At 37.8% G+C, this 14742-nt stretch overlaps 1 protein-coding gene and 1 long non-coding RNA gene across 2 annotated transcripts; both read right to left on the bottom strand.

Moving 5' to 3' along the window:
• Nucleotides 1–1022: 1022 nt before the first annotated feature.
• LOC140177911 (uncharacterized) lies at nucleotides 1023–2189 on the bottom strand. Its single transcript, XM_072211572.1, has 2 exons — nucleotides 1804–2189; nucleotides 1023–1729 (listed from the first exon to the last, which is right to left on the bottom strand). Exons 1-2 carry the CDS (start codon nucleotides 1852–1854, stop codon nucleotides 1259–1261), a joined length of 522 nt encoding a protein of 173 aa, XP_072067673.1. The 5' UTR covers nucleotides 1855–2189; the 3' UTR covers nucleotides 1023–1258.
• A 3083-nt stretch (nucleotides 2190–5272) lies between these two features.
• On the bottom strand, nucleotides 5273–9052 carry LOC140177910 (uncharacterized). Its single transcript, XR_011869541.1, has 4 exons — nucleotides 8311–9052; nucleotides 8126–8237; nucleotides 7888–8034; nucleotides 5273–5473 (listed from the first exon to the last, which is right to left on the bottom strand). It is a non-coding gene; the product is annotated as an uncharacterized lncRNA (long non-coding RNA).
• Nucleotides 9053–14742: the final 5690 nt, after the last annotated feature.

Raw genomic sequence — 14742 nt, 5'->3', positions numbered from 1 at the left:
AGGCCAGCCGAGCTCCTACATAGCATGGAGGTAAGCTGGCCATTCTATAGATGGAGGATCGATATCCTCGGCCCATTCCCAATAGCGCCAGGCCAGGTAAAATTTTTTCTAGTAGCAATAGATTATTTCTCAAAATGGATAGAGGCACAACCATTAGCAAGGATAATGGCCGAAAAGGTACGATCATTTATGTGAAAAAACATTATATGCCGATTTGGAATACCTAGGGAGATCATATTTGATAATGGTAGGCAATTTACAGACAATAAGCTCGGTTCGTTTCTAAAAAATTTTAACATAAAGCATCATTTTAGCTCGGTCGAACACCCACAAACCAATGGGCAGGCCGAAGCTGCTAACCGAGTTATATTGCAGGCAATAAAGAAAAAGCTAAATAATGCAAAGGGAGAATGGGCGGAACTAATCCCAGAAATACTATGGGGCTACAACACAACAATACAGACCACCACGGGCGAAACACCTTTTAAACTAGTCTATGGTTCCAAGGCACTAATCCCTATTGAGGTCGGCATCCCCACACTGAGAACCGAGCTTTACGACGAGCAACACAACTTGCAGGCAAGAAACGCCGAGCTTGATCTAACCGAAGAAACCAAAGAGTTAGCAGCAATCAAACAAAGAGCTATAAAACAAATAGCTGAAAAGAAGCACAACAAGAAGGTATCTCCGAGGACATTCTCAGAAGGTGACCTGGTGCTCAGACGAACAGAAGAGGCCAGACGCCCCCCAACTCATGGAAAGCTCGCCGCTAACTGGGAAGGCCCATTCCAAATAATCAAGGTGCTCGGCATGGGGGCTTACCAATTACAAACATTACAAGGCAAACCAATATCTGGAACTTGGAATATCTCCTCTTTGAAGATGTACTGATCTTAAATTGTACAAATTGCGGATGAGGGTACTCTTTTTCCCCTTAGAGCCTTTTTTCCCAATATAGGGTTTTTTCCTAAGAAGGATTTTAACGAGGCCTGACGCACAATACATTTCATCATCAATATTCAAATTTAATCAAACATTTCATATTTCATTAATATTCAAAAAGACATATTCGATCATGGGTAGTCCCATGCCAACTATCATATTATAATCACATAGAGCAAGATCCCAAAAACAAAAAATAACGACATAAACCGACCTAAACATGGTCGGACTCAACAAACAAGTTCAAAATAAAAAACCTTTCGTCCACAATTACATACGACAACTTACAAAACAAGAAGCAAAAACAAAAGCCGAACTAAGAGGGAGGGGGAATATTCTCATCATGCTCCTCCACCGTCCCGTCCACAGCTAACTTCCCATTTGCTACTATCTTCGTCATATCAAGCCGACCAATATCAAACTCGGGAGCCAACAAAGAAATCTGGCTCACAGCTCGTTCGAATCCATAAGAGAACATCTCCATACCATTCTCTTCCAACTCATGAATACGAGCTGTGAGACCACCTTTGGCAACATCATTTTCCATCACCTCAGATTGCAGTAGTCGAATCTGATCTCTCAGCCGAGTTACCTCCTCTTCCGACTCCTTTGCCTTCGCAACAGCACTAACAATAACATCATCCCTCTCTTTTATCGACTTCTCCAATTCATCAATCTTAGTCTTATACGACCTCTCAACAGCGGCAGCCTTATCTACAACCTCCTGCTGTTCAGCACCTATGAGCTCGGTAGTGCGACCAACACACATCAAGCGGGAACCAATGATCTACAACCATCACACCAAAATAAGAACAAAACCCTAAAGAAAGATCAAAGAAGAGTTCAATAATGTGAACAAACCTGAACAAATTTGCCAAGTCCTTCCATACCGATCCGACGAGTCATAAGCATGTCCCCTGGATATTGAGAAGCCCGGTCAGAAAGCTCAGCAAAGTTAAACTGTTCACTCTAGAGAGAATGAGAGTTTGACTCCGCAATAAAGCCATGAAGTTTTTTCTGTCGATCAAAGACAGGATCACCACCACGGACGACTTCCTGGTCAGCCTCAGAAATAACCTCCAAAGATATGTCATCCCTCTTTCTCTTGAACGAAGACGCTGGACGACCAGCAGAAGAAAAAGCTTGCCCGCCACTTTCCTTATGCTCAGCGGGACCAACGGTTTTATCCTTTTTCTTGTTTAAAAAGGACTGTAACTTTAAAGGGTCCAGGAGAGGTACTCGCCCACCTACAGAATGATCACCAACGTCAGTGAAACCAAACAAACAGTAATATAAATGAAAAGCAAAAAAAATATTACCTATATACAGTTTCAAACCCTCAACATCACCAGAATCATAAAAACACAGAATATCAGCAATAGACATACATTCCTCAGCAGCAACACTCTCAACCAAAAAATCCAACAAAAACTCCTCTTCTTCGCTCCGCTCAGAGGCCTCAAGAATCTGACTCGGCTCAGAGCACCAATAAAGGGGAAATTTTTCACTAAGCTCGTCGTCCAAATAAAACGGATACTCGGACTCAACCGACCGGACTTTGACAAAAAGAGATTTGAAGTTTTTAAAAGAGGATTTGTAAAGAAGAAATACAGAACGACCAGGAAAGCTGCTAAAACAAACCCACAAACCCTTTCGAGTACCTTTTGCTTGAAAAAGTGAGAAAAACAACGTCAAAGAACAAGGAAAAGATAGATAATCCATTAAAACCTGAAAAGCGCGAAGAAACGCCCAGGAGTTAGGGTGTAATTGCGAAGGAGCGCAGTTCAGTTGGGTAAGAACATCACATTCAAAGGGAGAAAACGGAAATCTCACACCGAGTTCAATCATGCATGGAGTATACATATAAAAATACAACCAATCCCCCCTTCTCTTATAAACCCTATCATCACTAGAGCACGGGAGAAGTTCAACAGTGATCACAGAACCCCTCCTTACGAAATCCAATCCTCTCAACTCAGAAAGGGAGTCAACACTAGTGAAGGAAGACGACCGGGTCCTAACGTCCTCATTAACCCAGTGGTAAGGATCATCTTCCCTGACCTCAACAGCCTTTAGCTTCTCTTTCAATTTTTCCCCCGCCATGAACTCACAGAAACAGTAACAGTAGAAGATAGAAAACACTAACCTTTCGAAGACATAGCAAGATAAAATGGGAAGGAAGACGAAACAGCAAGGCGTAAGTTCCAAAAGATGTGATTATTGCAAGCCCACTATTTTAGTGGGCAACTTAAATCCATACCCACTACAAACGTGGGGAACCAAAACGGCATCAACGCGCAATAAAAGCGACACAGTTTACTAAACACAAAAACCAACTACAATAAAAACCCCTCAAACCAAAAACAAGCCCACCAAACGTTTACCGCGCACAAATGGAAGAAGACCAAAAAATATTCAAAAGCTCCGCCACTGTTCCTAACGCAACACCAGCCGAGCTTGGGGGCTATGACGTGTACATCATCCAGTACCAAAACCGACCTAAAATCTCGGCAACGGTAACTTCTGACTGAGCCAGCCTTATCTTCCAAACCATGATCTATGATAACAGAATCCACTAAGAAGAATGGGCCATGACTCCTCACAACCGAAAGATACTAACAACAACGCCGACCATATACATCGCAACTAACTCACACCTATCGCCTATAAAACAACTAAAATCATAATCCCTAGAGGTCACATCTTCTGACTCTTAATTATTACTCTTACTCTCTGAAAAAAACCCATATTCTTACTTGAGCGTCGGAGTGCTTTTTGCAGGTGCTCCCGCCGCCGTGTTCAAGAGGCATCCGAGGAATATTCACTGAGTCATCACTGGCCGACGTGTAAGTCCACCGAGAGCGAACAATTCTCAAGGACGACCACTTACCTCGGTTCACTCAGGACGGAACACTTGTAATTTTAGCAAAATTCTATTTTTGTTCTTGATGCTGTGATGCAATAAGTTGCACTAATTAACCTCAATTTAGATTCTTGGTATCACCATCGAAATACCTAGCCTTTTAGTGTAGGTGCTGTCAAGGAATAAGCATATAATTTAACAACCGTAAAATTGATACCCAGAGTAATTAAGGACGGATAAACCTGATTACTTATCGGGTATGGAATCAATTAAATTAAATCGGGTAGTTGAAGTTATATTCGTGAAAAATCTCTAAAGTTGTGTGTGGTTGGTGTCTTCTAGACACAAAAACAAACACAAATACACAAGTAAACATAGATATAAGTACACACATATATTTTTTTCATGTTTGGTAATAATATACTGAACATAAGTATTTAATTTAAATGTCTATTTTATTCTAAGTATAATCACCACTATCACCATGATTATCACTTATTTCCACCACCAACACTCATTTTTCAATCTCAATCCAAATCAATATTGTCAACAAAATTTAATTACTAGTTCAATAATTCAAATTAAAAATTGAAACATAATGAAGAATTTTAACAATTATTTTAAAAATAAAAAATTGATCTGAAATTAAAAAAAAAATTGAAGATGAGAGAGATGAAATGAAAGTTGAGAAAAATGATAGAAGCAAAGAAAAAGGTGATGAGAAAGTTCATATCTAGCAAAAAAAATAAAACAAAAAACAAAAAAATGGACTAACAGAAAGAGTTAAAATAAATTTAAAAAATGACTGCAGTGATGCAGTGAAATCCATGACAGTGACGTAGTGAGACCCGTAGCAGCAACAATCCGCAATGGCGAAGATGAGAAACACAAGTTTCGCAAGTAGATTCGAGGAAGAAGTAGTAGTAGTAGTTTCATAGTCATATTCAAGGGAGGAGAAGTTTTGCAGTCAGATTAGAAGAAAAAGAAGAGAAGATATGGAGGAGAAGTGGTTGCAGTGAAGGATGAAAGAGGAGAAAAAGAAAAAGGTTGAGGTAGTGTGTGAGAAGAAGAGAGGAAAAGACTAAATGAATGAATGAGGATAAATTTAGAATTTAAAAAAAATACTAAAGATAAATTCGTCTAAAATTAAATTTTAAATTGTGTCTTAGATTAAAAATTCGTGTCTTATCATTTTAGAAAGACACAAAATATACGTATTTTATGCATCTTTGTTTGTAATTGTATCTCTTTTTTTTATGTCTCACAAAACAAACATTGAATGTGTATACTGTAACACCCTAACTACCAAAACTCACGCTTCCGGCTGCGCGACTCTGATATGTCGGACATTACGACGACACTTATCTTATTTAATACTAAAATATGAGCCTGTTTGAAACTTTAAACCACAATACCGCTCCCAAAAATACTTTCGTTCGATAACGTACATCCAAGATACCATACATCTTACAAAAACTCATAAAGAGTACATCCATATATATACATAAAGATATATAAATAATATTAATAACATAATACAATACAATTCCTATCCCTCTTACAGATTATATCAAGATAAAGGCGAGGGTACAATAAACCATAACTAAAACAATACAGAGCATCACAACAACAATTAAATAAGCTCTTCGTAACTTCTGCGCCCATATCCTGAAAGGGGAAAAATGTAGGGGGGTGAGAACATCATCCTCGAAAGGGTTCTCAGTAGAGGGTTTTTGGGAATTACTGTAATAGGATACATGAAGATAACCGCACCAGTGATTAATAACAGTCCCATGCCTCTTTTCAAAAACAACAGTTTACAATGAAAGTAAAGTCGAAAATCTTTTCGGAAAGAAGAACGGTTCAATTTTCAAAACTCAAAAGCCTTTCAAAACGGTTTATCTATGCGGAACCAAAATAGTCTTTCATAATTTATTCCAAACCAGAAACACAAAAGTGAAATCAACCATCGGTTCACCTCATTCCAACCACGGCCCTAGGCCCAAACAATCCAACCAGCAACCAATCACCACAGTCCAACAGAGTCCCAGTAGCAAACACAAATAGAAGGATGCAAGCACAAACAAACAGTTATTACAAGTAGAGCAGTTAGCAATTAATCACATAGGCAAACCAAGTATAATATGCACACCCAACCAATGTCACACAAATGCATATGATGCATGCCTGTCCCTAGTGGCTGATGATATCATCTGTCGGTTATAGAGCCAACCCGACAAGTCCTGGTAGCTAACCATTGGACTGTCCCTCTGTCGTGCATCCCCAACTCGAGTTATACTCATCATAAACTTGATCATAATCATGATCCATATCCATCACCCTCACTGGTGAATATTTACGGGGGCGAGCTCATCCGGGACTTTCACAGTGCCCGGCCACACTTACGACATAGGGTCAACAGAGTATCAAGTCTCAACCTGGAGCACGTGGTGGCTAGCCACTGCTACTACCCAGGGAAACTCGTATCTCAGATAGTGAAAGTGCAACATTTACATTTATCAATGATTCAGCATAAACATGCATTCAATCTCATCCATGGATCAACATCCATCTCAGCCATCCGGCTCACGGTTCAGTCCAGAACCAGCCAATACTCATATCATACACAGCCATTCTGGCTCACGGTTCAATCCAGAACCAACCAATATGTATAATCATACACAGCCATTCCGGCTCACAACAAAACAGCACTTCCACCATTCAACATCATTAAATTCATAAAGTCGGCATTTAAGCCAAAAATCATTTTCTCAATTCATTTCACTTTGAAATCGAGTTTCAACTCTTTTCAGCCCTGGCTTTAGAAATCTCATTTCTCAAATCATCTCAGGCTCATAAGCCGAATTTACTCAAAGTGAGTTCCCTTTTTAAAACAAAGCCACTCTCGGCATTCTCTTTCCAAAACTTCCAAAACCATGGCAAGTTAAGGATTTGTTTCACAGTATTCAAAATCATCCATCCAACGATGGGATTTTATAACAAAAGTTTTTCGGCAGAGTCCCAAGTCTTTAGGGAAGGTCATCTTACATCAATTCTTTAAAATTCATTGAAACTCTTAAAATCATAGATTCTCGGTTCAAGTAAATAAAACTGAATTTATTATGAAACTGAACCATACGAAATCACAAGTTCCAACCCGGTCCAAAAATCAACTCATTTGAAACGGAACCAGTTTATTTGAATCAAACCGCTTTCAGATTTCTTTTTGGAACCCATTTTTCCAACTCTTTTAAAATGCCTCAAACTTGATTACTCAATCAAAAATCTAGGTTCCTTTAAAATCACTAAAAAAACTCCTTTTTATATTGAAATCGATATTATAGCATCATTCTTTCCTTCAGTGATTCAAACGGTAAACATAGTTCAGTTCTAAATAAACCGAACTCAACGTATAAGGTTCATCAAATAAATTAAGCTGGAAAGCATAATTATCCTCTTAATAAATCAAATAATACAATTTCTCAAATCCAAATCTTTTAAATAACCTTTCAAACAAGACTTAGATTTTATAGAAATTTCGACAGCACCTCCCCTAAAACTTGGACTTTTGCCACCCGGTTCGGGTCCCAACTAAACCGTTTTCTCATTCCTTTTCAACAGCTCAAACCAGAAATCAATTCAACAGCAAGCTAAATCCAACAGTTGCCTCAGTGGCATATCTCAAGAAAATCATTTCAAAATCAACTCAATATCAACCAATTTAACTCATTTCCAAATCTTTAAAGAATCGGTTCACTAACAAATCATTTATCAAAACCAAATTAATTAAAGTAACCCAGGCTGGATTTCAAGAGTATTCTATCTTTCACATCATCAAATAATTGACTCAATTCAAACCAATCCTCAACGGATTAAACTCATTTCAAATATTTAAAGAATCAACTCCAAACATTACATTTCACAAGCCACACAACAATTCAGCCAAGCCAACATCCATAATCGTTCGAGTCAATCAAATAATACATAAGGCAGATACAATCACTAATTACACCATATCTCACATCAGTACCCATATGTAATAATTCCAACAATAAACTGTAGTTTTTGGAAAGCGCCCCTACCTCGAAACGCAAAACCATAGCCCAAACGCGTCACAGAATCCTTTCCGCCTTGACCCGAGATCAACAATCAAAATCCCGTCAGCCAAAACCTCGGCTCCACGCCACTTTCGCAACAGTCTCAACAACTCTAATCGCAACATATAACAACTGAAACTCAATCGTATAGCAATTAACGTCACAAACCTCAGCGTGAGATTACAGAACAGTAACAAAAGGGCTTTCAAATCGAAACGCTTACCGAACCGAAGAAGGAACGACTGAACCGAAACAGCAGCGGTCTCCGAACCGGTTCGGCAGCATCCCGGCAGCCACCTCAAGTTGCAGCGGCGACCGGACTCCGGCAATGGTGCCTGGAACCCATATACAGAGACGTTAAAGCTTCCAGAATCTTAAACAAATGAAGACCGAATTCAAAACCCTTACCGGCAGAGTTTTCCGACGACGGCAGCGGGGTTTTCCGGCGACCAGGCGCGGCGGCGATAACTCTTTCTCAGCGGACCGAGACAGCAGACATGGAGGGGGTTTCACCTCGCTTCTTCGCTGCTGGCAGGGACAACAACCATCCAGCTCCGGCGACGGCGAGCTCGCAGTAGCAGCGGCGGTATCCAGGTGCGACGGCGGCACGCAAGACAGCGCCCCTCTCTCTTTACCGCGAGCTCCCTCCCTTTCCCCCGCGATGGTGGTCCTCCGACGCGACACCAGTCACAACAGAGACGACGGCGGTGACGCTCCAACAACGCCGGCGCGGCTCACTCACTCTTCCCCGTCGCGTTCATCTCTTCTCCTCGGGTTTCTCCGATGACAGCGGCGCGAACATCAGCGACCACCGTGACTGGGAGCAGCTCCTTCGACGGCGAGGAACAAGGACCCAACGGCGACTACAATCGGCGGCTCTTCCTCCCTCTGCGGCCCTCTTCTCCATCTCTCTCTCTCTCTGCTTCGTGCGGTGTTGGCAGAAGCTCGGCGGGACCGCGGCGGCGCTCCTCCTTCCCCTCTTCGCCGCAGCTTAGTCCCCCTCTCCCTCTCTTCTACCCTTTCCCGACTCAGATTCCTCTTTCTTTCTGTTTCTTTCTTTGTGCCGTATATTTTGTTAGGAAGGGGAAACAAGGGTGGCTGCTGTTAGAAGGGAGGGGCTGCAGCAGTTGTGAGGAAACCGGGTCAGGGGAACCGGGTCAGGGGAACCGGGTAGGGTTTTTAGGGTTAGGGTAAAATTGGGTTCAATGGTAATTTTGTAATTTCAAATAAAAGTAGAGGTAACATAGTAATTAGGAACAAATTTTAATCCAACAAAATTAATGTATAGAAATACTATTTGCTCCTCAATTTCACACTTTATTTTCAATAAAATGCCCAAATTTAAAAATTAGAAATAATATACTTAATTTCTTCATTTTCCAAAATAGCAGTAATAATATTTAAAATATTACTTATCTAATCCAAATCATATAAAATCCTTATTATTTTCATAACTATCAACCTTATACTTTAAATATAGAAAATAATCTAATAGTTATAAAATTGGATAATAATCATAACTTATCTCAAGTTCAATAAATCAAACTTGCCTTAATTGTCCTTAATAAAATAATCTCTGAAATTAAGGCTATAAATAACTATATGATTTGAGACTTGATCATAAAAGACTTTTCAAAGATTCTGGGTCTTACATATACTCATGTCTATGTCTTTGATAGATATGGATATTTATCAAACGGGTCTTAATATTATAACAAACTTGCCTAATTCTTACATACGTTGAATCTAACTAATAATATTTTAGGTTTAATTACTCTACATGCATGTTTTTATAGTTTGACTAAATTTTCACTTAGGTCTTTATACTTTTTTCTTTTCAATTGGGTCCCTATACCATTTAATTTTTTTTAATTAAGTCCCTATGGACATTAAACATCTAAAAAATATTAGTGAATTTACTTATTTACCAATACCCTACACTTATAATTTTTACCCTCACCACTCTCCACCACTCTCCCCACCTCGTCCACCATCTCTTTACCCTCCTCCTTTGTAACCAACCTCCTTCTGCCAACAAGCTCTCTTTCTACCATAACAGAATTTTTGCCATAATCAACACAAATTTAGAACTAGCATGACCAAAGCAGAATTTTTGTCATAACATAATCAGTTAATTACAAGTAAAACACAATCAAAACTTATAATCATAATTTTTTAGCACAAATAAATTTTTTTTTTGACATAACCAGAGAACATAAGTAAAACCAATTCAAAAGTAAAAGTAGAAGCAGAATAAAGTAGAAGCAAAATGAAGCAAAAATAGACTGAAGCAGAAACAAAAGCAAAACGAAGTAGAACGGAACCCGAATCTAAAACGGCGAGCAACAGACGCTAATAATGAATGGGAGGGGAGCAACTCGTCGGCAACAACATATTCATATTAAAAAAGTCATCAACAAAATTACAATCAATAATTCCTGATCCAGAATCAACAATGATTATACAAATTCCAAATTTCAAGTTCAGCAGCAAAACCACGACTAATTCAAATCACAACAACAATTTCAGATCTGCAATTGGAGCTTCTTATTCAAGAACAACCTACCTGAATGTGAAAAATGAGCATTGAACCTCGGCAATTGTATGCGGTGGGGAATAGATAGAGGAGAAGAAGAAGCACCACTCACGATTGAGAGATGAAGCACTGGAGAAGCATTCAAGATGGCTTTGTGAGTAATACCAATCAAAACAATACTAACTTTTTTCAATAGACATTCTAACCAAATTTTCGTTCTTCAATTAGATTTTCATTCTTCTTCCCTTTTTACCTTTTCCTTTTTGTAGTAGTTATTAGTTTATATTTTTTAATATTATAATGTTTAATTTAATTTTATATATTTTAGTTTTATTTATTTAATCATTAGATTAAACTTTATATTTATAAATTTAGGAGTTTTTATAATAAAAAATTATAAATATTTTATAAACTATTGTAGCCGTTAAAAATAATTAGAGGTGTAAAACCCTTTTTTTTTTAGTTTCGTGATGAAATCATAATATAGACAAATGAGGTTAAGTAAATTCTGTTTTTGTTGTATTATGAAATTGGATAGAAGATCGAATGAGTCTCTTCGATTCAATTTTTAAATTATGGTATTGACAAGTTAGGTTGAATAAATCTCTTTTTTGTTGTATCAAAAAATAGAATAATTCTCTTTGCGTTCAATTTTAACTTATCTTTTTATTTCCTATTTCAATTTCAATCCTTGTCTCTTTGTTTATTTTCTGTTTCGTATCAAACTTAGAAGATGATAAAATCTGGCTAATTTTTTAATTATGGATATCCAGGATGTGTTATATCCAATTATGAAACAATAATGTGTTTTTTATGAATATGAAGATAAATTTTTTTTAAATTAAAATTTGCAAATTAGGAGTTCAGATTTGTTTGAAATACAAAACCTAGGGTCCAATTTATGATCAAGAAGAAAATGGAGCCTCAAATTTGTGGACGAAAATAAATTTTTTTAATTGTAAAGTAAATTGGAGAGTTTGATTTGCATGTTTAAAAAATTTTTCAATGCTAAAACACAAATTTGAGAGTCAGATTTATATATTTAAAAATTTTTAAATAAAAAAAATCAAATCTAACCCCTCATATTTTTATGTTTAAAAAAATTAAAAACTACAAATCTAACTCTTAGATTTGTGGTATCCATAAAAAAATAATATATTAAATTTTTACATTACTAAAAAATAGGGCAAAATACACAATTAAACCAAATAGATGCCAAAATTACATAAATCAACCAAAAACAAAAAACGTTACCTGGATCTCCCAAAAGCACATTCTTATGTAATTCGAATGAGCCCCATTCGAATTAGACAAACCAACACTAATTCAAATCTGGCCAATTCGAATTAGTAGTGATGCATATAAATCGAATTTGGCCAATTCGAATTATGCATGCAAGGACGTCCCTAGTAATTCGAATGAGCCTATTTCGATTTACATATATATAATTCGAATTTGACTGATTCGAATTATCAATCCTCCGACGTATATAAATATGATGTAAACGTGAATTCCTCCTATTAGAGTGAAACACAATGGCTAGTGAGGAGAGTTTTTTAGTGTTGGTGCACTATAGATGGTTGATTAAGAAAAAAATACGCTCTGGTATTAAGTTTACTGATAAGGATCCCCTCAATATTTTTCTGAAACCTACAACGAGTTTCGCTGAATTCCTGAATTCTTTAATACATAAACTAGGGTTGTAAGGCATGAAACGGGTTGAGAAGTTATTCTATCACATTCCGATTTCAGGTGGTTCGAATTGGAATTTCCAAACTCCAGCAACGGCAGCCTGTTCTAGTTCGAGGCCTGTTGGTGGCTCTTCATCCGTGCCTGTGATTGCACCTCAAGCAATGGTGGTTGCCTCCCCGTCCTTCGCAGCTGATCTCAACCGCAGTGGTGACGGAGAAGTTGGTATTATTGATACGGCGCTAGTTTCATTACATGGTGGGACACCGGATGGTATCGATGATGTATTGCTGGATGATGATGACGCTAATGATGTGGAGCCGGACATCATTGCCGATGATAGCGGTGATGACATAGCAGCGAGTATTCCAGCTGGGGCTAGCGGAGCGTCCATCTCAGAAATTCAGCAGTACCCCCCGCACTTTTCATCGTTAGACTTGGATGCCATGAGACAGGAGGGATTCCTGGCGATCCTGTTGGATTTGGTGCCAGAGACACACAGGGCACTGGAGGTCTGTCAGAGTTTCAAGTTGGTCAGCAGTTTCAGGACAAAGAAGAGGCCTTGTTAAGCGTGAAGACCTATAGCATCCGACGCAGGGTACAATACAAAGTGGTGGAGTCCGATTATCACAAGTACTTTGGAAAGTGTAAGGAATTTGGCAACGGGTGCACATGGTTTATTAGGATCAGTCTCTGCCAGCGTAGAGATATTTGGGAGGTAAAACCGTACAATGGACCTCACACTTGTTTGGCCACGTCGATCTCAAACGATCACAGGAGTCTTGATTATCATGTGATCTCGGCCTTTATACTGCTGATGGTTAGAGCGGATGCAACCGTATGTATCAAGGTACTGCTAAATGCGACAGAGGCGCATTTCGGGTTTAGACTGACTTTTAGGAGGGTTTGGTTGACCAAGCTGGGCGACCACCCTCGATGTACATCTGAAAATTTGTCAGGCAACCACTGACATAATGTCCATCGATCGGCAGCCCTAACTGGTACGTCACGTCCTGCAGTGTAATTGTGCACTCCCTGAATGGCATATGAAAGTATGCATCTCCGGACTCCATCGCTCCATGAATGCACTAACCAGCGGCTCATCCAACCTAAACCAACTCTTGTTCAACCTCGCAAGATGGTATAAAGTAGCCATCTGCAAGTACGGAACAATCCTCTCGTCCAGGCGCATACCCTGCTGCCGTCGCATGCTCGTGTTACATCGGTGGAGGTGCATAAAGAACGTATCAGATTGTCTCTCAACTCGGAACATATTTATACAGCATCATCAACTATTGCATATCTTAATCCAAGTAATACAACTTGTACGCTACCAAATAATGTTACACATTAAAATGGAAAATAACATCATATATACATCAAACTGGGCCTAATAAAAAAATATTTTCTTAAAAATAGTATAACATTAACACAAGAATTTACTTCAATTATTACTATTCATGTTAATAAAAAAATTTACTCTAAATAAGTTTCATCCCTCGTTATCTTTACTACTCATACTCTTCTACTTATTTGTAATCACTATCCAAATTAGAAATTCATTCGTCAAACGTCTACAAACTAATAAACCACTAATATAACCACTCTATCAAACTTAACAACGGTAAATAATGACTACCATTATAAGAAACAAAAAGTAAAAATACAAAAGTAACACATTAAATCCTATTTTTAAAAGAAAAAGTGCGCACTAACCTCTTCATTAATGACACCAGCTATATAGGCGACTCCATCCAAATGATATAGTCGGTCTGGGTTATCCCATCAACGAAATATGATGTTGAACACTTTGTTGGAGTCATAAGGAAAGAGTTTTTTCTGAGATTTGGTGGGGCAGGGGTTTGAAATTGTAGTTTGAATGAGCTCCATTCGAACTTTATTTATAGGGAAAGTTTTGTTAATTCGAATAAGTGCAATTCGAATTACCTTGAGCTGCCTAAACCGTGTGTAAGTCGAAACATCCTGTTTCGAATTACCATGTGTAGTAAACCGTGGGCTAATTCGAATTTGGTTGGGTCGAATTAGTGTTAGTCATGTGAATGTGTAATTCGAATCAACGTGATTTGATTTATCCTAAAACTACATGCATGCATAATTTGAGTTGGTCAAATTCAATTTATGTGGATCACATGTAATTTAAATTTGACTGATTTGAATTATTTTTAGATTGTTTAATTCGAATGAAACTCTATTAATTTATATAAAAATATTTTTTTGATAAATTCTTGTAATATTTTTCTTTTTGGTAAATTTGTATAATATTTATCTCGAGTTAATTTATATATGTATTTTGCCCCAAAAATACTGCTGAAATCAGAACACTAAAATTAAAAATTCAGTAAAATCGTAGTTCTTATCCACAATTTTATTCAAATTTTCTGTACCAAATCCGTAATTTGCTTCCCATGAATTATGTAATTTTGTATTTATTTTATTTTTTAAATAAAAAAATCCTATCTTATCATGTTTATTAACGATCCTGAGAGAAATCTTTTTAGAAATGGATAGATAATTATTCATTTATTTGAGGTTTGAGAGATTAGGAGTTACACTTCACCTGAACCTTTGTGCCCCACATGGCCACATGGGCATGT

The sequence above is a fragment of the Arachis hypogaea genome, chromosome 13 (assembly GCF_003086295.3).
Source record: "Arachis hypogaea cultivar Tifrunner chromosome 13, arahy.Tifrunner.gnm2.J5K5, whole genome shotgun sequence".
In the NCBI taxonomy this organism is placed as follows: domain Eukaryota; kingdom Viridiplantae; phylum Streptophyta; class Magnoliopsida; order Fabales; family Fabaceae; genus Arachis; species Arachis hypogaea.
Note: the sequence above shows the minus strand (reverse complement) of the source record. Positions and strands in the feature narration are given on the sequence as shown.

Coding starts and splice junctions, on each gene's coding strand:
- LOC140177911 (XM_072211572.1), bottom strand. CDS start 1,854: ATGCTTATGACTCGTCGGATCGGTATGGAAGGACTTGGCAAATTTGTT. Junction 1,730..1,803: donor GACTTGGCAAATTTGTTCAG/GTTTGTTCACAT, acceptor TGATGGTTGTAG/ATCATTGGTTCCCGCTTGAT.